A 27517-nucleotide genomic window follows, 5' to 3' on the forward strand; every position below is an offset into this window, starting at 1 on the left:
ATACTTTGAGCAGGGGGTTGGAATAGATGACCTCCTGAGGTCCCTTCCAACCCTGATATTCTCTCTGGGCTTTGTCTACGGCCATACCACCCCGAACACGCCCGATCTCATCTGATCTCGGAAGCTAAGCAGGGTTGGGCCTGGTTAGTTGGATGGGAGACCTGAGAATGCTGGGTGCTGTAGGCTTAAGGGGGTGGGATAGCTCAGTGGTTTGAGCTTTGGCCTGCTAAACCCAGGGTTGTGAGTTCAATCCTTGAGGGGGCCATTTGGGATCTGGGGCAGAAATTGGGGATTCGTCCTGCTTTGAGCAGGGGATTGGACTAGATGACCTCCTAAGGTCCCTTCCAACCGTGGTATTCTATGATATGCCATTATGTCATCTTCACCTCCTAGCATTGCACTCCTGAGCATAGCAACAAATATTAGTGGCTTTCAGCTTCAAATTGCTGCCTCAAAGCATCCCTGATCCTTACGGCCCCGCACTGCTCCCCTCTAATAGCCCTGGTCTCTGGCTCTTCAAATTCAGCCTCCAGGTGCTGAGCCTCTGTGGTCCAGCCCTAAGTGAAGCTTTTACCCTTCCCTTCACAAATATTATGGAGCGTTCAGCACATGGCTATAAGCATCAGAATATTGTCATCGGCCAGGTCCAACCCCCATATAGGCAGCACCAGCAGGTTTTTAAATGGCCAGAATCACACTCAACAGTCATTCTGCACTTGCTCAGCCTGTTGTTGAACAGCTCCTTTCTGCTGTCAAGGTGCTCCGTGCATGGCTTCATAAGCCACAGTATTAAGGGGTAGGCAGGGTCTCCTAGGATCACAGTAGGCATTTCGGCTTCCCCTATGGTGATCTTCTGGACCAAGAAAAAAGTCCCTGCTTGCAGCTTCCTCAACAGGCCAGTGTTCCGAAAGATGCATGCGTCATGCACCTTTCCGGACCAGCCTGCGTTAATGTCCATGAAATGCCCATGGTGATCCACAAGTGTCTGGAGAGCCATTGAGAAGTACCCCTTCCGGTTAATGTACTCAGTGACTAGGTGGTCTGGTGCCAGAATTGGAATATGTGTGCCATCTGTCACCCCTCCGCAGTTAGGGAAGCCCATTTGTGCAAAGCTATCCACAATGTCATGCACGTTGCCCAGAGTCATGGTCTTTCAGAGCAAGATGCGATTAATGGCCCTTGCACACTTCCGTCAACACGATTCCAACGGTCAACTTTCCCACTCCGAAGTGGTTAGCAACCGATCAGTAGCAGTTTGGAGTAGTCAGCTTCCACAGTGCAATCGCCACGCGCTTCTCCAATGACAGGGCAGCTCTCATTCTCGTGTCCTTGTGCTGCAGGGCTGGGACGAGAGCACAGAGTCCCCAAACATGCATGACAATGTGATTCCACCACTCAGTGCTTGTTTCCCGAGCCCAGGAGCAGCATTCCACTGTGGTCAGCACCTCCGTGAACGCCACAAGCAATCTCATGTTGTAGCTACCTCGCGTGGTGAGATCAGTGTCGAACTCCTCTTGCCTTTGTAGTTTAAGGAGTAACTCCACTGCCACTCGTGACGTGTTAGTGAGAGCGAGCAGCATATTGGTCAACAGCTGTGGGATGCATCCCTGCAGACCGAAGAAGCAGAGCACACAGTACACAGGCCGTTGAAAGACGGCGCCAAATGCAGACGGAAGCACAGGGATTGCTGGGATATGAAGCAATGCATCACGGGACATTGGGACAGGACCCAGGATGCCCCGCCACCTCCTCCACCTTCCCACAATTCTTAGCGGCAGAAGAGGAAGAGAAGCTCTGTGGGATAGTGGCCCAGTGTGCACCTCTCCAAATACTGCTGCAAGTGTGAACGCGCTATTGCGCAGGCAGCTCAGTGTGAACACACAAGTGGTTTTCTGTCAGCGCTCTGAGCGGCGATAGAACTGCCAGTGTAGACATACCCTTAGATTTCCTCTGTGATCTAAAGCAAGTCACTTAACCTTTTGTCTCAGTTTCCCCACCTGTAAAATGGGGGTGATACTTGCTTACCTTCCTTATAAGTGTGAGTAATGATTGTTTAAAGTGTTTACATTTTTCTTTAAGATGTAAGGCACCTTAGAAATTCTAAACATTGACTCTAGTTTAACCCTTTGCAGTTGAATACAATGCAGTCTTTCTGTCTGCCTGTCTTTCTTCTCTCCCTCCCTCCTTCCTTCCTTCCATCCATCCATCCATCCATTTATTTTACTGAAGAGTGTTGATTAGATTTAGATACTCTAGTAAAAGACTCTTCTTGTCAGTATGGATGACTTTGTTTCAGGATAAAGTAGCACACTGTAGAGTTGGATACTTGTTTTTCCATCTTACTAAGCAAAAAAAAAAAAGATGGTTTTCTTATTTTGAGCAACTTGCTTTGGGTACTTGTATTTTGCTGAGGTGAGAAGGCCTTGTAATACTGAGTAAATCCATAGTTGCATCCAGTTCTCTTCACACAGTTTTTTCCTTGGAAACTCTATAATCAGTAGGGAAACTCCTACCTGTGGCATGTGCTGACATGTCACTTTTCGGCAACAGAGCAGTTTCACCTAAGACGGGGGGCACCTTTAAAGACTACATAAACCTGGACTAGTTCAAGGAAGAGAAGATATCAAATGTGAGTTTCACAGATTCTGGAAATATATGTTGAGCATATAGGAACAGAATTTCTGATCTCAAGAAATGAGAAAACTGATGACTTTAAAAACCAAACAAACCCTTTTCCTTTAGATTACTTGCAAGGGATTATTCTCTGAAGCTCTGAGAATAGCGATCAAGGCCTCTGGGATATTAAAAGGATGTAGCCAGGTTAAAATAAGAGCTGTTACTTATAATTACTAATGACACCTGAGATTATCAAAACTGAAACTTCTAGGAATCTACTCTTTTTACTTCTCACAAGTTGGGTGTTACAAGTAAGGTAGTCTGTTTTGCTTTTTCTTTTCCTCATGCCTTAACACAGTAATGCAGTGTTCATGTTGCAAATTCTTCCCTGAACTGTTTGCATTCAAACAAAAATTTTGGGCCTAAATTCCTAGGCAGTCTCCCATTAATTAGAACACAGGTTGTTTCTGCTCTGGTGGTGGGTTTTTTGTTATGTTTTCCACTGTTTTTTCCCCCTCCAGGTTAAAGAAACCTACTAGTTGCAGAAGCTACTGCATCCAAATGGGTATATCTGGGGAAGGGTACATGGAGAGTAACTTCCAAGCCAAATTTGGAGCTGTTGGCTTCCAAACTTTATACTGTAGGGCAAACTTTGCATACTTCTAAGTCAAATGGAAACAAAGCTCTCAGTTGCCTTTGTACAAACATGTTATTGGATGCCAACATTAACCCTTTGGCTTGAGGAAGATCTATATGGTCTCCAAAATAGAGCACAAAAAGTCTTTGTCCACAAGAGATGCTTTTTTCTTTTTGTAAGGTTTTTGTAGAATTCTGCTGTTCTTAATATCCAAGGAAGATAGCCCTGAGTGTTTTCTGTTGACGGAGGTTATGTTTGCACCTTCCTAGATTCATAGATATTAAGGTCAGAAGGGACCATTATGATCATCTGGTCTGACTTCCTGCACAATGCAGGCCACAGAATCTCACCCACCCACTCCTGCAATAAACCTCTCACCTATGTCTGAGCTACTGAAGTCCTCAAATCATGGTTTAAAGACTTCAAGGTGCAGAGAATCCTCCAGCAAGTGACCCATGCCCCATGCTGCAGAGGAAGACGAAAACCCCCCAGGGCCTCTTCCAATCTGCCCTGGAGGAAAATTCCTTCCCGACCCCAAATATGGCGATCAGCTGACCCCTGAGCATGTGGGCAAGATTCACCAGCCAGATACCTAGGAAAGAATTCTCTGTGGTAACTCGGATCCCACCCCATCTAACATTCCATCACAGGCCTATTTACCATGAATAGTTAAAGATCAATTAATTGCCAAAATCATGTTATCCCATCGTACCTTCTCCTCCATAAACTTATTGAGTTTAATCTTGAAGCCAGATAGGTCTTTTGCCCCCACTGCTTCCCTTGGAAGGCTGTTCCAGAACTTCACTCCTCTGATGGTTGGAAACCTTCATCTAATTTCAAGTCTAAACTTCCTGATGGCCAGTTAATATCCATTTGTTCTTGTGTCCACATTGGTACTGAGCTTAAATAATTCCTCTCCCTCTCTGGTATTTATCCCTCTGATATATTTATAGAGAGCAATCATATCTCCCCTCAGCCTTCTTTTGGTTAGGCTAAACAAGCCAAGCTCCTTGAGTCTCCTTTCATAAGACAGGTTTTCCATTCCTCGGATCATCCTAGTAGCCCTTCTTTGTACCTGTTCCAGTTTGAATTCATCCTTCTTAAATATGGGAGACCAGAACTGCACACAGTATTCCAGGTGAGGTCTCACCAGTGCCTTGTATAATGGTACTAACACCTCCTTATCTCTACTGGAAATACCTCTCCTGATGCATCCCAAGACCGCATTAGCTTTTTTTCACGGCCATATCACATTGGTGGCTCATAGTCATCCTGTGGTCAACCAATACTCCAAGGTCTTTCTCCTCCTCCGTTACTTCTAATTGATGTGTCCCCAGCTTATAACTAAAATTCTTGTTCTTGATCCCTAAATGCATGACCTTACACTTCTCATTATTAAATTTCATCCTATTACTATTACTCCAGTTTACAAGGTCATCCAGATCCTCCTGTATGATATCCCGGTCCTTCTCTACAATACCTCCCAGCTTTGTATCATCCGCAGACTTTATTAGCACACTCCCACTTTTTGTGCCAAGGTCAGTAATAAAAAGATTAAATAAGATTGATTCCAAAACCGATCCCTGAGGAACTCCACTGGTAACTTCCCTCCAGCCTGACAGTTCACCTTTCAGTAGGACCTGCTGTAGTCTCCCCTTTAACCAATTCCTTATCCACCTTTCAATTTTCATATTGATCCCCATCTTTTCCAGTTTAACTAATAATTCCCCATGTGGGACCGTATCAAACGCCTTACTGAAATCTAGGTAAATTAGATCCACTGCGTTTCCTGTGTCTAAAAAAATCTCTTTCTCCTTTCTGAAAGAAGGAGATCAGGTTGGTTTGACATGATCTACCTTTTGTAAAACCATGTTGTATTTTGTCCCATTTACCATTGACTTCAATGTCCTTAACTACGTTCTTCTTCAAAAAAATTTTCAAGACCTTGCATACTACAGATGTCAAACTAACAAGCCTGTAGTTACCCAGATCACGTTTTTTTCCTTTCTTAAAAATAGGAACTATGTTAGCAATTCTCCAGTCATACGGTACAACCCCTGAGCTCACAGATTCATTAAAAATTCTTGCTAATGGGCTTGCAATTTCATGTGCCAATTCCTTTAATATTCTTGGATGAAGATTATCTGGGCCCCCCGATTTAGTCCCATTAAGCTATGGTAATATCTACCTCCATAGCCTCATTCCCATTTTGTCATGCTACCATTATCCCTAAGATCCTCATTACTGTCTGATAAATTTTTAAACATTCTTGTATGTCTCACTGTACCTGGACGTTAAAATAAAATCCAAATAGAACCATATAGATTAGAAGACATAGATAATTCCATGTGGATTTCTACAAATTCTGGGGGACAAGGGAAAGGAGGGAAGATGTGGGGAGGATTTCAGACAGACTGCCAGAAATAACTTTTAAAAATCCTGGTTTATTTACCTCTATTTAAATCCTGCATACAGGACTCCTTAACCTCTGAGATTGTGTGTCCCATAGTAAAACAAATAGAGCAGACTCTCTTTAATTCACACTTCCCATTACTGAGTAAAGACTTAATATGAATCCTGTAGCGAGGTTCTATATTACTCAGACCAATCACTTTAGTCATCTCCTGAGAAGTATTAACAAATCATGCATCGAAAGAATGTACCCTCAACCCCAACTTCAGCATTTGGTCATACAATTTTTGCTCCTGTTTCTGCCCTCCTTTCTTCACTTTCTCTCCTCCTGCTCCCCTTCTCCCCCCATTTATGGATGGGGAAACTGAGGCATGTGGCAGAATAAGGAACTTTCCTACGGTGAACCATTGTAAGAAACGAGGATTGGAATACAGGATTTTGTGGCTCCCAGTTCCATGTTTAATTCAATAAATACATAGGCTGTTAATACAGGCAATTTCAAGTATGTTATGTTATCTCCTTTGTTATTTTATTGCTAGTTGCGGGGAGAAAAATTACAAGAGGAAAAAACATCTGAGGATCTGATCCACAAGCTAATTCTAGAAGACATGGAAGTGGGAAAAAGAAAAATGGAAGAACAGCAAAAAAAAGATGAACCACTAATGCTTAAAACGCATCAAGAATGTGTAAGTAAATACGACACTGTTCCCACCCCAGATATAGCATTAAACCTACCCAAGACTGACAGGATTCAGTCCTGGACCAGTAATCACTTTTCTACACGTAAAAAATGATCTGATGTCTCCGACTCCTGCACAACTGAAACTAGGGGATGTATGTCATTGAAGGGATAGTGTCCTTAGCCTGTTCGCCTGAAGCTGGGAATGGGTGATAGGGGGTGGATCAGTTGGTGATTACCTGTTCTGTTCATTCCCTCTGAAGCACCTGGCATTGGCCACTGTCGGAAGACAGGATACTGGGCTAGGTGGACCTTTGGTCTGACCCAGTATAGCCATTCTTATGAAGCTGTAGCTTCCCAATAGAACTTGTTTGATTTCCTTCTAGCTCTAGAAGGACCTGAGATACCAGACTGTACAGTTTTGGTATTTTTAGCTATAGGAAACCTACCTTAGGTCATCTTTTTGAGGTTTGAATAACTCTTCTATGCATTGTACGTTTGGATTCCATAGTGACTAAGGCACCTGGCTCTAGGGGGAAGGAATACAAATGATAGTCCCAGTAACATTTTGAAAACATTCCTAAAATCATTTATCTGTCAGACATGTGACATTTTCGGAATACAGGATTATGTGGAATGAAGGTTTTATTTCAGAGTAGCAGCCGTGTTAGTCTGTATTCGCAAAAAGAAAAGGAGTACTTGTGGCACCTTAGACGAACCAATTTATTTGAGCATAAGCTTTCGTGAGCTACAGCTCACTTCATCAGATACATAAGCTATTACCAGCAGGAGAGTGGGGTGGGGGGAGAGAAAACCTTTTGAAGTGATAAACACCCATTTTTTTTCATGGTCTGTGTGTATAAAAATATCCTCACTGCATTTTCCACTTTTATGCATCTGATGAAGTGAGCTGTAGCTCACGAAAGCTTATGCTCAAATAAATTGGTTCGTCTCTAAGGTGCCACAAGAAGGTTTTATTGGCTCCCATTTGGAGTGACCTGTTTAACTCGCTTCTGGCTTCCTCACTTATGAGTAATGTGGCCGTTTCAAACACTGTGGTGATAAAACCTGTATAGCAAACCATACCATTGCATGTATCCTCTTTCTCACACACGTTCAGACTTGTAGAAACAGACATCTACAAATGTATATAATATGAGTCATCAGGGGAATATATGGCAGCATGGTAAAAGAGTAACTTCTTGTTTAGCTTTGGCTCTTGCCCATATCAGTCATAGACTGTGTGGAAAGTACCATAGAATAGTTTATGGTTGATAAAGGTTACGCTGATATCAAACTGTTGCTCTCTTAATATTGTTTGCTGGGTGTCTTACTTTGGGCTCTGAGTCCTGTAGCATTTGATAATGAAATGTTCATCACCGAACCACAACTGCACATATAAGTTCACTTTTTTTCCAAGTGGCAAAAACGTTGGGCCAGATCTTCAGCTGACATAAATTGCTCTAGCTTAAGGGAAGTCAATAGATCTATGACACTATACACTAGCTGGCACTCGCATTCTGTTCTTTACATACTTCAAATGTCGCCACTTTTGGAGACTCAAAGCATTTTCCCGAGGAATAACTATTTCCTGAGTGACTTTTTTGTGTATGCCGGCTGATTCTTCCTTTATTAACTTCAGTTTCCTGAACGCCTCTCGGATTCAGAGAACGAAGAACCATTCCTGAGCAAACACACACATCGGTCGGCTTTTGTCTCCAAAGGCAGCACCTATTCTTTTGCCTTCCTGACAGGGTAAGAAACAGACTTTAGTTCACACTGGCTGTCCGTTACGAACATAAATATTACTCCTTTCATATTTTTGTTCTAAACATCCCTGAAGTACTTAAATCTAATTCAAACAGTCACCACAGCCCAAAATAAGTTATTGCTGTTTTAGAAAATGTAGTATTGAATAACTGATCAAATACAATCATAGAATCCATAGAAATGTAGGGCTGGAAGGGACCTCAAGAGGTCATCGAGTCCAGCCCCCTGTGCTGAGGCAGGACCAAGTAAACCTAGACCATCCCTGACAGGAGTTTGTCCAACCTCTTCTAAAAACCTCTGACGGGGATTCCAAACCTCCCTTGGAAGCCTGTTCCAGTGCTTAACTATTAACTCTAGTTGATATCTAAAGCCGCCATGCAGCAGATTAAGCCCATTGCTTCTTGTTCTGTCTTCAGTGGACGTGAGAACAATCACCATCCTCTTTATAATGGCCCTTAATGTATTTGTAGACATTGGGTCACCCCTCAGCCTGTTTTTCTCAAGATGAAACGTGACCAGTTTTTTTAACCTTTTCTCATAGGCTAGTTTTTCTAAACCTTTGATCGAGAATAGGACCCATTTGTCCCACGGTTGCCATAGAATTGAGGAATAATGCATAGGGTATGTGTCCTTTGAAGGATGTATTGTAAAATTCATTACATTTACAGTTTCTGTAGTTTATAAAGATCTACATGGTAGGTTTATATGTAAAAATGTTTGTTTATACGGTTCTCAAAAGGGACAGGGCACAAATGCCAAGAGCTGGCCCCAACTCCAAGGAGCTGCTTATATAACTTTACTCTCATTGGTTGCATCAAGTGTAACAAGCGAGGGCGATTGGGTAGGACAGGACAAGGGTTTCTGTAATGTCATGCATTTATTCAGGGCTAAATTGTGGCTTTGCATAAGTTCTGGGTGTAGAGCAATGTGTTATTGCAGTGGCCCAGGAAACAGATCAGTCATAATCTCCCTCCAAGTTCCTCCTGCTCTGGTAGTTGGGAGGTATCCTGTGCAAGCTAGATTCTGTCTTAGTGGCTACCCCTACCTCCTGCATGACACAGGTACCTGGTGCACATAAGCTGAATGTGCTATGTGCCCATCTTGATGGTGCCATGAAATGTGCTGTTTTTAAATTAATACACAGTCTAATGTTTTACACATTCCTGATTTTTAGGAACCTAACCTCCAAATTGGAAAGGAGTCAGAGTTGCAATGACACCATTCAAGATCGATCAAAGAGCAGGCAGAGATCAGCCCCAGCCAACAGAACAAAGGTACCAGATGTTTTTGGAAATATATTAAATCCAGTGAGGGAGAAGTTTGTACGTTTCATAGAAATGTTGTTGAAGGCTATACAGTGACAGTTACTTGGAGACCATCTATCTATCGGTCAAAAAAATTGTGTCAGCAGAGGTTTGATGTTAAATCCGTATGGCTAATCAGTCCCTTACGATTTACAGCAGGAGCTGACTGCCAGTCCAGGTTGGAAGTAATTGAACAGAAAAATGGACAGCACCCACACTTTTTTGCTAGCATCATGTGATAACAGGGAATTCGAAGGGTACTCCACTTCCTTTTTTGTAAATCAGATTTCTTTTCAAACCTGATTCACTGGTGGTTTAAAAAATAGCTCTCTCACAAGCTTGAAAAACAACTGTCTCCATCCCACCCCCAAACTACTTTAACCTCTGCATTTTAGCAAAAAGTTATTCTATCTCCCCGCCCCTGCCCCGCACCCCTTGCAGATCATTTTTAAAATGGAGCAGAAATGATCATTGTTGACCTGGTCTCTGTCTCCTTCCTCGTCCACCGTCACTGATTAACATCGCCTCTCTAGGAACAGTTGGTCTAGTCTTGCTCTTGCTGACGTCAATGGGGCTCTGTTTGTGAATGAACTGGTGCTACAGGCCCAGCGGAGGGAGAACAGGAGGCCTGATTTCCAGAGGTGCTGAGTGCCTATGGCATGGATGGACTTCAGTAAGAGTTGTGGCTACTAAGCACCTCTGAAAATCCAACCCATGATTTGCTCAGGCAAATGTCTGTCTGCTGTTCCAGCCTAATTACTGGGCTGCTGTTGCGCGTCTGGCAGACTTCTTCCTTTGCACCATTTCTGAGACTCTAAGGCCTTTGTAGCACCATCAGCCTCAGGATTTGATCTCCCCAGCAGCAGCAATTTGATATCATTATCTGTGCTTTTACTCCGCTACTAATCTCCACGTACTCGGCCATTTTCTGCCTCTCTGGCCTGCAGGCTCCTGGTGCCTGGCAGCAGCACAGTGGATTCAGTCAGTATTATTTAGTCCAGTCACAGCAAGTATCAGGTGCCTCATGTCCACTCCAGAAGGCCCAGCCCGGTCCAGGTAGGAGATGTGGGGGATGTAGTATGCTTCAAAGGGCTTCAGTGGCAGGGGCTTCTTATGAAACCTATGGCCCTTCTCCTCCTTCCTTCCACTCTCTGCTGAGTCTTCCTGCATGGAGATGGGGTGTCCCCTGCAGCCATTGGCTGAGCCCTTGCTCCAGAGCCTTTCTCCCTCCCACTGCACCTTACATCCATCAGAGCCTTCACCTCCAGTCACTAGAGGGAAGCTCCACTCTTCCTCCACATCTCCCTGTCCAGCGAGAGATCTTCATGACCTCATTCTCCCCAGAACTTCACTTCTTTCAAGAAGGAATAAGGAACCATCCCTCTTCTGCCTGCATCTGTCTCCTTTACTAGGACTGTCCACTTTTTGCACCAAATCCCCTTCTCTTCAGCTTTTGCTTCATCTTCATTCCACAAGTGGCGGGGGGGAAATCATGCTAAGCATCCAGTCACTGTCGGAAGCAGAAGGAACCCTTGGGATAGCCATTTGGTGGGGAACCCTGCTTGCAAGATGGGGAGATCCTCATAGGTCCTGCTCAGGTGACATAAATAGTCTTGGTGACAAAGTACTGTGGACCTCCCTGAGGTGACAGTCATGGGCCATGCTCCTAAAAAAGGACCCTCTTTCTAGTGGTTCTCAAACTATGGATCGGGACCCCAAAGTGGGTCATGATCCCGTTTTAATGGGGTCACCAGGGCTGGCATTAGACTTGCCAGGGCCCGGGGCTGAAACCAAAGCCTGAGGGCTTCAGCCCCGGGTGGCAGGGCTCATGTTACAGGCCCTTGCCTGGGTCTGAAGCCCTTGCCCTTCGGCTTTGCCCTCTTCCCCACCTCCACCCCACCTGGGGCAGGGGCGCTAAGGCTTTGGCCCCTCCACCCAGGGCGGCAGGGCTTGGGTGGGCTCAGGCTTCAGTTCCCCCTCCTGGAGTCATGTAGTAATTTTTGTTGTGAGAAGGGGGGTCGTGGTGCAAGAAAGTTTGAGAATCCCTGACCTAATCTAACTCACACTGAAATTGATGGGAGTTGGATCAAGTCCAGAATGAGGCACTGTAAAAGTAATCTGTCTTCCCACCTCCCAGATCTTTTTTTAACGTAGACTGTGAGTGGACCTGCCCAGAGAACAAGTGCTCCACGAAAAGGATGTTCCACAACCTGTATTAACTCCAGAGGCATAAGCTTGTTAAAATCACCTCTCTAAACTGAACAAAGAAAAGCCATTCCAGAGCCGGGGCTAGCCACCATATAAAATCACCTTGACTTTGAAAAGGAAAACTCATTTGCATTTGTGTATATGTAATTTTTACTCTGTGTTATTTGTAGCTGTATGCCCTCACGCTCCTAAATGTGACAGTGTTAGAAATGTCGTTGAACATGGCTGGCCGTGCTGCTCTTAAGGAGTCTCTGCTGCCAGCTCCCTTGTTGTTTAATCACTAGCAAACTGGAAACCACGCTTTGTGTGCCAATAATGCACAGGAGATTTGTTTACCTGACCCTATTCAGTGTCCTCTGGCAGCCTTTTCTCTTTGCTTGTTGCAGTAAGAGCGTGTTAAAGCCTGGATCAGCCATTTCTTAGCCATCAGTTGATGGCAAGAAAATGTCTGAGTTTACTCGCTGTAAACAGCGTGCCCCTGGCAGTACAGTCATGCTGCTACTAGGCATGTCGCAGCTTCATAGATTGCAAGGCCGGAAGGGACCATTATGATCATCTAGTCTGATCCCCTATATAACACAGAACCCCCCCCCCCCCCCCCAAAAAAAAAAAAAATCCCTAGAGCAGATCATTTAGAAAAACATCCAACCGTGATTTAAAAATTGCCAGCGATGGAGAATCCATCACGACCCTTGGTAAATTTTCTTTGAGTTAGTCTAGTTCCATGGTTATCAACCTCTTTGTTCCTGTGCGTCGAGCTTTTGCCACCACTCTGGCTAGCTACTCTCCATTCCTTTGATGTCCCAAGCACAGCCCTCATGCTAAGGATGAATTTGGGACCCAGGCTGTGCTGGATTCTGGTGCTCCCTTGTTACCTGTGGGCCATTCAATGTGCTCAAACCAGCCACAGTCGCTTAGTCTGACTTGCTGCAGGATCTGGAGCACCCCAGGCTGCATTCCAGATTAGACAGTGCACAGTTGAATGGAAGGCAAGCAGGACTGCAGGGCCTAGCCCCAAGGCTGGACTTAATGCTCATTATTGACGTGGTGGGATAAGGAAGTTGCTGGCCCAAGAGGAAGAAGGTGGCTGAGACTGCTGGCTGGTACAGCAGACATCGTGGCCTGATAAACAGGTACAGTTGCCCGAAAGATTAGGAACTAATGGTCTAGTTAGTTGTTTGAGTGATTTGCAGCGTTTCCTATTCTCTTGCAGATTCACCCATTTCACTCTTACTCTGGCCCCTCTTTTTAGATCACTACAATGACAAACTTTCTAATCCCAATGACTTGTTTTACAGGTTTTATCCGTGACCAGTGCGTCGACTCCCATCGTTGGAGTTTTGTCATCCACCCAAAACAATCGCTGCCTCTCTGCCCCAGATTTGACAGCAGAAAAGCGTCTGGTTTCCAACTCTGTTTCGTCACTCTCCATCCTGCACAAGCCGGAGCGATCCATCAGCCCTGAGAGCAATGACAGTATCTCAGAAGAGCTCAATCATTTCAAACCTATTGTCTGCTCACCATGCACTCCTCCCAAGAGGCTTCCCGATGGCAAAGTCTTGAGTCCTTTGATTATAAAGTCTACTCCAAGGAACCTGAACCGAAGCCTGCAGAAACCAACCACCTATGAAGCTAGTCCCAGAATCCTGAAAAAATGGGAGCAAATATTTCAGGAGCGCCAGATTAAAAAGACTCTCTGTAAAGCTACCCTTACGTCTCTGGCTTCAGAGACCGGAGAGGACTTTCTGGTTCCTGACATTGCTAACTCCAGTAAAGAGCAGCTGCGAATCTTAAATGATCAAATTCTACCTGATACTGCGGCACACACAAACACAGAGTTAGATTATTTCCCTTCGATCAGTGAAGTGAAGCTCGAAAGGGCTGGTAACAAGAAAAACCGTTCACAGGCCTTAACAGTGGATGGCAGTTCCTCTGATCTAGATACAAGATCAAATGGAACCTCTCTGAACACTCAAGTTTCAGATGTATCTGAAGTAAAAACAAATTCATATCTGGACAAATCTTGTCTTAGCATTGGGGCAAAAATAATGACCAGAAGAATAATTGGAGTCAACCCAGCGCTGCCAGGGAACAGTATGCTAGGAGTTTCTATCAAGACAGCAGGAAAAAAGCAGCTTAAATACCTGAACAATAGTGAATTAATCAACGTACAAAATGGAACCTGCAATTCTGTTGAAAATGTGATTGGCGAACAGCCCCCTTCACTGAGACGAGGACGGAAGAGACACTGTAAAACAAAGCACTTGGAACAGAATGGTTCGGTTAAAAGACTGAGGCAGACCGCTGGCGAGATGGGCTTGGCCACAGATGATCCTTTAGTGAGGGAGATGGAGCAGAAGCTGCAGCAGGAGGAGGAAGACAGGAGGCTAGCCTTACAACTGCAGCGAATTTTTGACAGTGAAAACAGGACAATGGATAGGCGGAAAGCAAGAGTGGATCAATATCTCTTGCGGTCAAAGAGCACTACAGGTGCAAAGCAGCACCTATGAACAATGTTGCCTTTTGTAGAGGACATGAGGTTTATCAAAATACCCTATAGGAGGAGCTATTTTCTTGTCATACAACCACCCACAATTTTTTTTTTTTCTTTTTGATGGTAAGACATTTTAGATCCAGTTCACGCTGAAGCCAGGGTCCTTGCAGGCTAAAAACAAAAATTCACCTGTCCCGTTTTGTCCATCACTCTGAAAGACAGCCGATCCTCCCCATGTATACACTGAAATGTACTTATACATAGTAGGTGACATTTCTGAGTTAAATGCTGGTGGTGGCCATCTTACTAAGGCAATGGGATACCAAGAGTATATGAGCCCAATGATAAAGACCTTGTAAATCCAATGTCCAGCCTGCTGCATCATGTCAGACAGAAATTAGGGATTGAAAACACATTTACATAAATCATCTAGACTGTTTCTCTCCAACCCCCAATCCTGTGCCTGTTTCACGCTCTCCCTTATGCTGCAGCCAGATACTGTGAATGGATCGTAAGTTATACCATAGTGATGTAAACTCCCTGGTTTGTGATAGCCTCTTTATTAAGGGGTCCCACTGTTATAAGATTATGAGCCATGCTTTCTCCTTTTTGTCCCAGCAACTAAGGAGCAAATGGATACACCAATAGTGGATACGATTCAGTAACACCTTCCAGGGGCACAAAAAAATGAAATACATTAGACAGTGTAGATCAGGTGTTATTTTAATGAGACCAAATGCAATGTAGGAAACGTGCAAACCAAGGATTTCACGGAAAATGCATTGTTGAAAACTAGTTAATCGACGTTGGTAATATCGCAGAAAACTTAGCTATAAAGAGAAGGTAAAGTGAATACTACCAGCCCACTCTCTTGGGGTGGCACAAAGGTGAAACCAATCAACACGGTTTTACTCATCTTGGACATTTTAGGAAGAGAAGAATCAGTAAGGAAAAGAGCCACCCAAATGAATCCGTTGGACATTGGCAGCATGGGAGCCCTGTGTAGTGCTCATTCCCTAGGTATAAACCAGCCACGGTTGGGTTGGGGAATGTGTGCACTGCAGTGATAGTAATACGCTTACTGCACTATTTACGCAGAGGTTTCAAAGTGTCTGGTAGCAGTAATTATCCATTATCTTCACTTTAGAGATGTATAAACTGGCACACAAAGGTTAAAATTCTCAAAACGGCTGCTAATTTTGGACACCTCCCATTCCAGTTGAAGTCATTGGGAGCTGGGGGTGCTCAGCACTTTTCAAACTCTTGGTCCTAGATCTCCCAAACGGGGCTCTCCAAAGACAGTAGCATCCAGTCATTTGACTCTATCAACTTGCCCGGGGTCAGTGGTAGAGTTGGGAATAGAAAACAGGACTCTTGACTAGTCCAGGTCCCTATCCAGCGGAGAGCGTGTTCTCCTCCCCACAACAGCAATCACCACATGAAGCCCTTTCCAAGTGAGAATTCCCATAAGGCTTTCACTGTTGAGCTTTATGCCACAATCTGGCCCAAATCACTCTGATGTTTTAAGCAGCCCGATGAAGTCTGTCTGTCTGTGTCATGGAGGGTGTTCGTTCTCTCTCGGACCAATTACACGGAATATAGATCAGTGCATTAGGTAAGATAAATGTCCATGATCACTGTTTAATGGGTGTGCTTCCTTCCCAAAGAACCTCTGCTTTTCTCCCTTTCATCTCAGGCCTGTCCTCGCAATTGTTTTACTGAGTGAAATAATTTTCTTGATTACCACCAGTAATGGACTCAGAAATGTCACTCTTGAATCCTGAATTTCTAGACGATGGATCTTCTGTTCTTTCAGTGGAATCCCCCCCCCCCCCCCCACCTCAGAAACGTGAGTCTGCCAATTTAATACCTTGTTGCTCCTTATACTAGGTGATACTGGCATCTTAAAGAGCTACCTGAAACACACTGAACCAGCAGTACACGCAGCTGGCAAAGCTTGCAGCTGACCTGTGGAGTGCGGGGAGGTTCTGCTAATGCAGCATACAAATGAGGTTGATGTAAAAGGATTTTAATTGTTCATCTCTTTCTGCCGTGTCTTTTGCTCTCTCCTTCCATCTTAAATGATGATGAATGGCTTGCCTTCCTGGCAACGAAGGAATTGGTTTTGTCTCCGGCTTGCCACTATTCATATAACTACAAGGACCCTGAAGCTTTTTACTGCTTTAAACTGGATTTAAAAAAAAAAAAAAAAAAGAAATCTTATATTTTAATGGATAAAATTTATATATTTTAAATACTATATTTCAACAGATCGACACTTTCATTTTGAGAAATCTTGTAGTAATGATGACATAATATATATCTCGTATTAACACACAAAAAACTACTGGCTATTAAACTAATATGTGAAGCCAGGAAGTTGATGCTGGCTTTCTGCACTCTCTTAGACTGGACTGCTGTGCCTAACTGTTGTAGCTCATGGGTTGTGTATTATTGTATCCTCTTCGGAGAGGAAATTCTGCCCTTAGTTACACACTTGCAACCTTTCTGGGCCAAATGCACAGCTGATTTTAAGCTGATACAACTCCAGTGACTTGACCTGCATTGCACTCACTTAAGTCAGCAGTGAATTTGAAGGAAACTGCCGAGTCGTTGACGTGATTGAAGTCAGTGGGTTTGCATGGGTCAGAGTTACTGATGATCAAATTTGGTCTCATCAGTACTTACGAACAGCAGAGTACATTAAGGATGGAGCAGCAGTCTTTAATCCTGAGTTTCTTTTATTTTTGTTCCGAGCAGAAGGTTTTTTTACACTATTCAAGAGTATTCTTGATTCCCCCCACCCCCACCCCCCCACAGTCTCTTTCAACATCCCCCTCGCACCACCCAAGTGAATACCTTGAAACAGGCTTCCTTACTCAATTACCTTGTCTTGTTCTAGGCCTGGGCTGCTGGCTTTTTTTTTTTTTTAAACAAAAGAGCTTTTGAGAAACTCACTTTATGTGGGTTTAACAAGCTGAATGTATCTTTCCTGAGAATGAGATTTTGAGTCCTACCCACCTAGGCCAGTGTCCTTTTGTGTGTTTGTTTTTTTAAAGGTCACTTAAACACTTGGGTTTTATGTGTTAATTTCATGTTAATTTCTTTTTTTATTTTAAATCTGAGTCTCAATGGAAGTGCAGGAGCCATTGCCTCAATTATGACAGTTCCTCAAGCTAACATAGCTTGATAGAAAAGAACCAGGCTAGAATGTCTGTTATGTACTTTATTATCTACGGGTCGTTCACACAAAGGGCCCTACTCTGCAAACTGTTACATGATTAATCCAAGGCCCTGATCCCATTGAAATTAATACAAAGCTCCTGTTGATTCAGTGGGTGCAGATCCGGACCATAATAGAAAAGCCCTTACAATGTATGGTCCATTGTATCAGTATTTATTTAAGGAGGCCTTTGATTTTGGGATCCTCGTGAGGAATATCTGTGGATCCTAAAAATCTTTGTCACTTTTTTTATGAGACATTATTACTCGTATGCAGTAGCATCTTTAAATAATGTGGCAGGGTTGGTTTTAATATTTCCAAGGGGTATTTGTCCACAAAATATGGTGTAGGATTTTAGTCCATTAATTTCAACCTTTCTTAAAAGAAAACTAGTTTATATTTATAATTTTATCCTCCATCTAGTTGCTTAAAGATCAAGAAAGAGTTTCCACTTTGCTAGAATAGGTAAGTCCTACTCCCTTTGAAGTCGGTGAGAGCAGGATTGGGCCCATACTGCCTGGTCCAAAGTCCAGTGAAGTCAGTGGGAGTCTTTCCACTAACTCTGGGCTTTGGATCAGACACCTGGTTTGTGCACCTCCGTGTGCACTGAGCCTGGGAGGCTGGAGACTCGAGTTGATGGAATGTTGATGACTCTGTTGGAATGTTTTACTACTTTAACATGAACAGTGCTTTTATTCGTTCCTAGAAAAGCTTGGGTAAAAAATAGGGTGCTGTATACAACTGCACTTCAAACAACGGAAGTTCCCAGCCCCTCATGCATTCAGAGGTCCAGTTTACACTTCCTTTGTCGCAACTAATGCCATGTGAGAAGTATCAGTAAACCAGCAGCTCTGGTGGAGACACCAGAACCATGGATGGAGTCAGAGATCTCCACATGTCTGGAGACACTAAAACAACAAAAGATTTTTATTAAAAATCTCTATTTTGGCAATTGTTTTGCATCCTACTCCTTTCTGATCTCACATTCTCTAAGGAATTGAACCTAATCCCTGCAGTTTGCGTGAAGGTGAAGGCATGTACAAATTCTTCCAAAATGTGAAAGTTTCTCACCTTACTGCCCTCCTGTAAGATCAAATGGGGCTCAGCTGTGGCAGCCCTGTTACTGGTGAAGTAATTGCACTGCTTATTGCACTTCTGTGTGACCAGAAGGGGTGGGGTTAGGGATTTCATTTAGTAGGTGAATGACTGAATCTGCCAAAGATGCCACAAGACTTTAAACCAACTCTGACTCTATGTAGATTTCTAGATGGAAAAAAAATGTATTAAGGTTCTTTTTGTGGGGGGTTAGTGACTACAGACATCAGTAAAAAAAAATGAAGGAAAAGTGCCAAAAGAATGGATTGTGCAGAAGATGATTGTGTAACACTGTCCTATATTGTCAGTATTTTTCTTCAAATGGTATTGTACATGCAGTATGGATTAGTCTTGAAGTACAGCTTAAACAAGTGCTTCTTTGTCTTTTGTCAATGAAAGCAAAGGGGAGATAGAAGCCTTAAAGACTATAACTGATTTTAAAACCAGGCCTTTAGCCATGCATCAAGGAGATAGCCCTGCAGTGCTCTCTGCTGGACTTTCCGGACCTCTTTGCCATCTTATAGTTTTCAAGTGAAAGGTTGGTAAGGAGCTTGTCCTGTGAGAAGGGAAAATATTTCATACAAACTCATCCTTACCGATTTTTAAAGGGGACGAGAAATGAAAACTAAAGGCCAGTCCTTATTCAACTTGTGCATGTGGACATGAAGGTCCAGAAAGTCACTGATCGAGCTCCAGGGGATCTTTGGTGGATCTTCACAATGAGCTCAAAGCTGTGCCAGGTTCGCTGATTGAACTGCAGCTCGGAAGCCGGAACGGTCGCTCTCCGTGTTGTACATGAGTTTGATGCAAACTTTTTTCTTCCCTGTATCTTTAAAACACTGCGACGCATCAAACAGATAGAGAATTAGCTATTCACTATGCAAAGAAAAAAATCATTTAACTGATGGGATCATGTGTATGCCTGGTTTTCTGGTGTTTACTGTCAAACTGTTTAAAACCAAGATAGATGTTGCTACATTTTTCCCAATATGCTTTAAATTATTGTGCTGTGGTGTATCCTCAACTTGCTGTTCAAAACCCAGTGCAGTAAAAGACAAAAGGTCATTTAGGGTCTCAGCTGAATCACTGTGGCTTCCTCAGCACATTATAAAACACAGTGGAGTTTGCTGAAAGCTTATTTACTTGCATGTGTGTAATGTGTGGGTAAAATAACATGTGGGGACATGGTTCTATGGGACTGTGGCTTCTGTTATTTCAAGCAGAGTAAAAAATTCGCAAACTAGACCTGTGTCAGCCATACAGATACCTTGTACATTTTAACAGCAGCGAAGAGGGCTCTAATCCCAGGACAAAGGCAGAAGTTAAAATAGAATAAAACAAGGTTCTTGTAGTGAATTACCTGTTTGGCCTGAAGTTGCTGTACGTGAAAACGAGCAAGTCCGTCCCTGTGTGTTTTCTAACCTGTTACAGCCCCAGCTAGGTGGGGATTGGTCCTGCTTTGAGCAGGGGGTTGGACTAGATGACCTCCTGATATTCTATAAATGGTATGCAAAAAAACAGCTGCTGAAACTTCCAGTTTGCCATAATAAAACACATTCTTCGTGTAGCGAAGTAACCATCTGGCCAGTGCTGCCAGAAAAGGCCGGGCTGGGGCTGGGTGGCCTGCAGGTGGTAAGTGGTAGATGAGAGCTCCGAGGGTAGGACTGGTACTGGGCTGAGACAATGACACCATCAGTCCAAACAGCGCAAAGTTTTGCCTGGGTAGGTGAGGGCCCCCTCCCCTTGCTAACCGCAGGAGACCTGAACTGCTGTTTTTGTAGTGCAGCCAGGGTTTGGGGCTTCCACGTATCACAGGGCTGGCATTTGCCATAGTCTTCCTCTGCTCCCATTGCAGTCAGTGGGAGCAGAGGCAGGGCTAGGGTACAGTCACCAGAAGCAATACAGCTGAGAACAAGAACCGTTGCTGTATAGTCAAGGATAACTTCAGCGAGGTGGGAGGAGAATGAAAGATGGGCTCCACCGTGGTCCTTCTAATGCCCAGCTGCCGTCCCACACAGGAGCCAACCCTGGCTGCAGAAATGAGATGGAGAGGAGGGTTTTGGAGTTGGACCATTGGAACGCTTCCTATGCTAAGGTGTAGATTCATAGAGTCCAAGCCCAGAAGAGACCTTTAGATCAGCTGGACTGGCCACCTGCTTAACACAGGCCCCAGAATTTCACCCTGGCTTGAGCCCTGTAATTTGACTAAAGCATCTCTTCCAGAAAGGTATCCCGTCTGTAACGGGCAACTAGCATCCTCCCAGTAAAGTTCAGAAACCTGGTGCTCTGATCCCAAGCATGGGGGGAGTTTATCTCTACAGAATGCTGCCCCCAGGCATGGTGGCAGGCTTCAAAACCCTTCCCTTGCTACTGAGGGAGCCAACAGTCATGTTCTGTCCAGCCAGCACCAGAGTGCCTCCCCCCCCCCAGCCCACAAGGAGGTGAGGGGAGCAATCCTTAAAGGGGCCAATGTTTTCTTTCTCCTGCTGGCCTAGACACACTCACTCTCTCTCTCTCTCTCTCTCTCTTTCCCCCCCTCCCTCCCTCCCTGCACTGGGAGTTGTTACACCTTTCTCTGCTAAATGAAAAGAGCCCTTAGTAGCCGCTCTCCTCTCTGTTTATATGCTCTGATTAAGTTCCCCTCTCGTTCTTTTTGATAAATGAAACAGGTGGTGCTCTTTCAGTCTCTCACATCCACACCTGAAATCAATTTTAATGGCTCTTCTGTGCCCTCTCCAACTTTTCAACATCCGCTTTAAAATGTGGCCACCAGCTCTGGCTGCACTCTTGCCATCTCAGCTTGCCAAGCGAAAATAGTATCTTCCCCCCTTCCATGGGGTTTACCATCTTCCCCCACTGCACATGCTGAGCATTATCACCGGTTTAGATTTGGTTTAGGTAAATTAGCCCAAGTACCGTGGAATCCCTTCAGGGCTGAATTTGGCCCACACTGGTTCTTTTAATCATTCCTCCCAGGTCACTTCCCCCCAAGCCCTGTGATTGTTTGTCAAACATCTGCCTCTTACAGGAAAATTAGTCTTTGCATTGATGAGTGCTGCACAAAGTACTTCAGTACGAACATGAACACAGCCCATTCAGACAGTCAAACTGCCGTCACACGGAGTAGAGCAACCGGGTCTGTAACAACTCCGCAGCCGCTGTAGCAACGGGTGTTACAATGGTGCTCCTTCGCCCTGCCACCGCACCTCTGGAGTTGAGGGGAGGGGCTTTAATTTTAAATACGACTAAGCCCACACATTGTTTTCCTAACTCAATTCTGAGCCATGTAGAACTTTTTAAAATCTCTCTGGGCTATTGCTGTACTCCAAGCAAGGTGACCTCAGCAGCAGCTGGTCTTGCAGGGTAGGAGTGAGTGGTTAGTAACTTGTTTTAAAAGCTGAATGCTGGATAAGCTTCCAGCAGTCACCTGAGTTACTGCACTTGCCTTAGAAACAAAGAGTGTATCAGCTTCACACGTTTCACAAATCCAGCCCCCCTGCTGCTCTGGGAAAGACACCACTCTGCGATACACAACCACCAAGCAGGTGCCTGATTGCGGGGTTATGCTACAGGTGTGACTCATAAAACACATGCAAAAATGCATGCGCTGGAGTATATTTTGCTTAGAAAATGTTTTAATATTTTGTCTTGAGTTCTTACCTATTCCTAGCTCAGAATGATTCAGTTACGTGGAGTGGAATCCTCACCTTACTTATCTATGCTAGAAATACAAGTACTTTAATGCGTTAGTTTCCTACGTCCGGAATCCATGTGGAGTAGGTGTGAGGGGTATGGAAGAGAACTCGTCGTCCATGTAAATTTAACCAGGCAGGGTTAATGAATGTTCTGCTAAGATGAGCTGAAGTTAGTATGGCAACATGTGAAACCAGCTCCATTTGTTGCCCTTCCCTCTGTTTTCACTACTTTATGAAGCGCGCTGGCGTCGGGCGAGTGCCTTTAGCCACCCTTGTTGTCATCCATCTACAGACACTGCACTGCACCCTGGGTGACGAAAGGAGTTCTGCTACACTCGCCCCCGTCCACACCTGGAGCAGCACGTTAGCCAGCTGGATTCCTTACTTCCGAATAACCACGTTATAGCGGCAGACGCCTTGCTGGTGGCAGCAGCAGGGCAATAACTGACCGGGTGTTTTGGGAGCTATTTGTTTATTTCACTGATTGCAGCTGTAACTATGTGGACTCAAGTGAGAACAATTGTCCTGGCATGTTACACACAAACCTTTTCACTGTGCTGCATTTTCAACCCTCGCTCCGAAAAGCGCACTAACCTCGTTATAAAACTAACTCAAAAATATATCTAGAAAGAAACGCAAAAGTTAGGAAGCTCCTGTTCTCCACAGACCAGTTTACAAAGCAAATGTCACTAAGCTCCTCTTACGAGATGAGCTTTTCTCCAAATCCGTATCCTGAGGCAGAGAGTCTGGTTTACTTTCCTCGATCTTGACAAAAGTTTCCTGAGTGGAGCTTTGCCCCGGCTCTGGGATATTCACACTCTCCTTGGAAGTTGCCAAAGCAGCCTTGTACTTCTTGTGGAATTCCTTCATCAACCTCAGAGCCTCCTGATACTCCTTCCGGTTGGATTTCTTCTTTCGCAGAACAGATGCTAGGGAAGATCAGAAACATGATCTCACTATGTTTCCCCTGGAATTGGTCTTTTAAAATCTCACTGTGACTTTGATCTTTACTGCTTTCCTCCCACTTCTGATACAGAAAACATTGTCAGGTCAGATCCTATGCTCTGAACTCAGCCGCAGCTCCTACTGTAGGCAACCGGGACTGCACAGATTGGGTCCATACAGTAAAATGGTTTAGTCCATAGATAGCTGGACTCCAGCTACCTTGTTTGGAGAACCTCACTCACTAAACTACTTCCAAACGGGACTGCTTCTTCCCACGCTAGGTTTTGATGCGTCGGGAGCACAAACAGAGTTTGGGATGAAAGGTTCTGCTCTGGAGCTAGAGAGGTTTAAATGGCCTAGGTATTGGATTAGGCCCCTGGCATTCTTGAGTCAACTCCAACTCGTCTGGCTTTGGACAAGTCACTTCCCTTTGCCTCTGTTTCCCTTCTCTGTCAAATGGGGCTGATTGCAGTACAGGAGTGGGGTGAAGGTCAGTTACAGGGCTTGATGCTGTGGCCCCTGTTCTCAGGATTATTCTATTATAAAACCTGAAGATACGGACTTTAGAATGGAAATTTGAACACGGTGCCTCCACTTGGTTAGTGGTCTGTTTAACCTGCAGCGGAAGGTACTCTGTTAGCCCAGAAGCTACACTCTGGTTTTGTACTTTTCCACTTTAGGAAGCCATTTTTCCATTTAGTTTGAGGAAACAGATGGCAGCAGGGTCCAGTTCATGATTCGTTCCTGGTTCACATCACGGAGGACCATGCGCGCACTGGTTGTTGCGGATCTGAGTCTATAACATGCTGCTTGCTGCCCAACTTGTACAGGCTACTCAGCACCTCCTAGAGGGATGGGGAAACTGAGGCACAGAAAAGGGACATTTCCAAGGTCATCCATAAGTCACTGTCAAAAAATCACGGGTGGAACATAGGTAACTTGACTTCCAAATCTAGTGCCCTTAGTCACTGGACCACACACATTTAATTTCAAATACTTCACAATGCAGATGTTTCCAACATTTGCACAGGTCTGTCCTATCACAATCTTTGCATGCAAGTGAACAGTAGTGAGCAGAAATGCAGAGGGGAAAATACCTAGTGGAACTTCTGTGATGTTCATGTTGCCTCTCATGGCTAGGAAGACTTCTTCCAGCAGCTCAGCTTTAGTCTTTTGAGATGGAGGGCCAGGTGGCTTCCCCATCTACAAGGAAAGCAGACAATGACGAGTAGGTGTGATGGTCCATGTCCCTGGTCATCTTCCACTATTCTCCTACCCTGCCCTGCAATGTTTGGCGCACTGCGCTTTCACTGGAAACAAGGCCTATCCATTCTAAGTGCTCGGCTCAGTTTGCCCTGAGCAAAGCTGGTCATAGACGTGTCTCAGACGTGCCAATCTACATCAGGTCCATGTTTCTCAGCTGTCCTTTGTACCTAAAATGCTGCGTGATGTGCAATTACAGAGTAGCGTGGCTCTTACATCATTCTACTGCAATGTAAGAATTTACTCCATAGCATCGACCCATCCTGGTGGGCTACTGTCAACATTTTGGAGATGGACAGTTCCTCACTAAACCATAGACCAACGGTTGCCAATCATTTTGGGCAACTGTGCCCAGGTACCAGATTAAGCGGGAGTGAGCCCATGCTCAAAAGTTCCCATTCAAACTGCACGCAACACGCCATGATTAAGCTTGGAATGATCGTGTAATGGCAAGGTGGGGGTCTGGAGCATGCCATGGTCCTAATATCCAACGAAAGGTTGGCTATTAGGAAAAACTTTTTCACTAGGAGGGTGGTGAAGCACTGGAATGGGTTACCTAGGGGGGTGGAGGAATCTCCTTCCTTAGAGGTTTTTAAGATCAGGCTTGACAAAGCCCTGGCTGGGATGATTTAGTTGGGGATTGGTCCTGCTTTGAGCAGGGGGTTGGACTAGATGACTTCCTGAGGTCCCTTCCAACCCTGATATTCTATGAAAGGCAAGGATGAGCAATAGCTGGGGCCCTAAACAGAAACTCTTCACTCAGGAATAAGGGAAGCTTATTGTACCAGCCTCGGAAGCCTGTCATGCGACATATCAGGAGATGGGACCCACTTGCTTAGACTAGAAGGAATCTGATAGCACTGGGCCAAAACTTTGGAACCTGACATGAAAAGAGGTGAAGGATTTAATAAGAGATGACTCAGGGATACAAAATTCTGACCCAGATCTGACTGGGGGACATTCAGATCTAGGGCTTCCATTCGAGTCCATTACCAAGTTCTGAGCCCAGTTTGGCAGGGGTTGGATCTAAAGTTCTGGCTTGGACCCAGTTCCAGATATAGACAGAGAACAAAAATAACTATTCTGCCATCAAAGCCTAAATGTTTTACCTTCTTTTTTCTGGGCACATACGGCTTCTGCACGCTGTCGAGCCTCGCCTTCGAATCACGATACACCAGGGGCTGTTTCAGAGCACGCCTCAGAGCCTGGACGTTTTGCTGCATTCCTAGGAACAAAAGGAAATAGGTGTGTCTGAGGAAACCCCCTGCTGCAGCTGACAATTACAGTAACACTTAGCACTTACAGACCTCTTCAAAAAGTCTTCCCATATTAATCAGATAAGAAATCATCTTTAGCTGCTTTCATCATAGAATCATAGAATATCAGGGTTGGAAGGGACCTCAGGAGGTCATCTAGTCCAACCCCTGCTCAAAGCAGGACCGATCCCCAACTAAATCATCCCAGCCAGGGCTTTGTCAAGCCTGACCTTAAAAACCTCGAAGGAGATTCCACCACCTCCCTAGGTAACCCATTCCAGTGCTTCACCACCCTCCTAGTGAAAAAGTTTTTCCTAATATCCATCCTAAACCTCCCCCACTGCAACTTGAGACCATTGCTCCTCGTTCTGTCATCTGCTACCACTGAGAACAGTCTAGATCCATCCTCTTTGGAACCCCCTTTCAGGTAGTTGAAAGCAGCTATCAAATCCCCCCTCATCACACTGCCATTAACCAATGGATCTACAAACTATGTACACAAGACACTGGAGGACTATACATCTCATTCACCACTAAAAGACGGCCCATTGTGGAGTAGGACTCGGCCCCTATTTAAAATCCACACTATACACCAGGTTCAACACAGGCTAGAGAATGATTGTTCACAAGGGTAACATTCCCAAGGGCAAGCTGGATCTCAGCTTTGGCTAGCCAATGAGAAAATAGCATTGCTCCAATTGCTTTGTAGCCTGCAGTGTGGCACAGGGTCAAGACAGCCACTGGAGACCTGGCTGGGCTGGGAAGAATACAGACCATTTCTTCCGCTGTTCACTGGCACATGACAAGCAAACTGAGACAGGGGCTTCAGCTCGGACATGCCAGTCAGACACCCAGCTCAGCGTGCAGTTGGCAATGAACAAATATTTCACTTGCATGGATCAGAACCGCAGTCAGCCCAGCCTGGGGGAGAACAGGATTTTTCACAGGAAGTGGAGGATACCAGCCAGCTGAAAGCGCAGGGGAACCTGGGGAGCAGGAATTTAGCCAGGACACCGAGGCTAATGCCCCTCTGCTTGCAAAATGGGTCATGGGTTCTTCAGTGGCTCCACGTGGCCAGGGTCTCAGACTGAGGTATGAAAGGGCAGACCCTGCACCAGCACAGGGCCCTATCTAGCTCTGCCAGCACTAACTGCTGTCTTTTCATACTTGGGTGGCTCAGAAGCTGACAGACAGAATCGTACCCAACTACCCCAAGGAAACGGCCTTTCAGAGCAAAGAGATGCATAAGATTCCGGGCCAAAGGATGATCTGGTTCACTCCACTTACCCAGAATGCACCCCTGCATCAGGGCCAGCCTCATAGGGCCGAGAGGGACTTACGTGACACAAAGACCGTGTACTGGCCCCCTGCCCAGAGGTGAACGTTACCCTTATTGTGGAAAACTCCGAAGGCACCAGTTTAACACCAACATTGCTCAGGGGCAAAGAGAGGCACTTTAGGAACATGGTTCTTTCCACTGACTGTTCAGATTCCGAGTTACACCTGCTAACCTAAAGGTCAACGGCAGGTTCAGATTCAGAGGTTTTAAGGTCAGAAGGGACCTTTCCGACCAGCTCATCTGATCTGCAGAACAAGCATTTCTGAGCAAGAGAAATCAGCTTTCTGGACTTACCCACTGGCTCAATGAACTCAGGGTCAGTTTTCACATGGAGAAATTCTTCATAGCCTTTATATTTCATGGGAATATACATGCAGCTGCCCAATGTCTTGGGCTTGTGTTTCCTTTTCCCTTGTCTTTCCTCCAGTTCATGTCTCCAAACAGAGCTGGGGATGTCATCCGCATGATCCAGCTTCAGACATCCGGGGGAAAGGATTTACAACAGGCACTTTTCATTGCAAAGCAAGTCACCAAAAACCTGCCTTTACCCCACCCAAACTCTAGATCGGATGCAGATCTCT

General features: G+C 44.9%; 2 protein-coding genes and 1 pseudogene across 4 annotated transcripts in view; 2 read left to right on the plus strand and 1 right to left on the minus strand.

Moving 5' to 3' along the window:
* The window catches only part of RNF169 (ring finger protein 169), a 49981-nt gene extending 30187 nt beyond the window's left edge, over positions 1–19794 (plus strand). The window contains exons 3-6 of the mRNA XM_037889827.1: positions 6205–6351; positions 7987–8099; positions 9289–9388; positions 12925–19794. Coding sequence (XP_037745755.1) covers positions 6205–6351; positions 7987–8099; positions 9289–9388; positions 12925–14136 — 1572 coding nt within the window. The 3' untranslated portion in view covers positions 14137–19794. The remainder of the gene's footprint in view (positions 1–6204; positions 6352–7986; positions 8100–9288; positions 9389–12924) is intronic.
* LOC114021401 lies at positions 74–186 on the plus strand (annotated as a pseudogene).
* A 2800-nt stretch (positions 19795–22594) lies between the features above and the next one.
* The window catches only part of XRRA1 (X-ray radiation resistance associated 1), a 50796-nt gene continuing 45873 nt past the window's right edge, over positions 22595–27517 (minus strand). For 2 of the 3 annotated variants that reach the window (XM_043527380.1, XM_037877690.2), the window contains 4 exons: positions 27231–27408; positions 25451–25566; positions 24176–24281; positions 22595–23062 (listed from right to left, as the gene is read on the minus strand). In XM_043527380.1, coding sequence (XP_043383315.1) covers positions 22806–23062; positions 24176–24281; positions 25451–25566; positions 27231–27408 — 657 coding nt within the window. In that variant the 3' untranslated portion in view covers positions 22595–22805. The remainder of the gene's footprint in view (positions 23063–24175; positions 24282–25450; positions 25567–27230; positions 27409–27517) is intronic. The other variant, XR_006285518.1, reaches the window with a different exon arrangement.

Source organism: Chelonia mydas, chromosome 1 (assembly GCF_015237465.2).
Source record: "Chelonia mydas isolate rCheMyd1 chromosome 1, rCheMyd1.pri.v2, whole genome shotgun sequence".
Classification (NCBI taxonomy): domain Eukaryota; kingdom Metazoa; phylum Chordata; order Testudines; family Cheloniidae; genus Chelonia; species Chelonia mydas.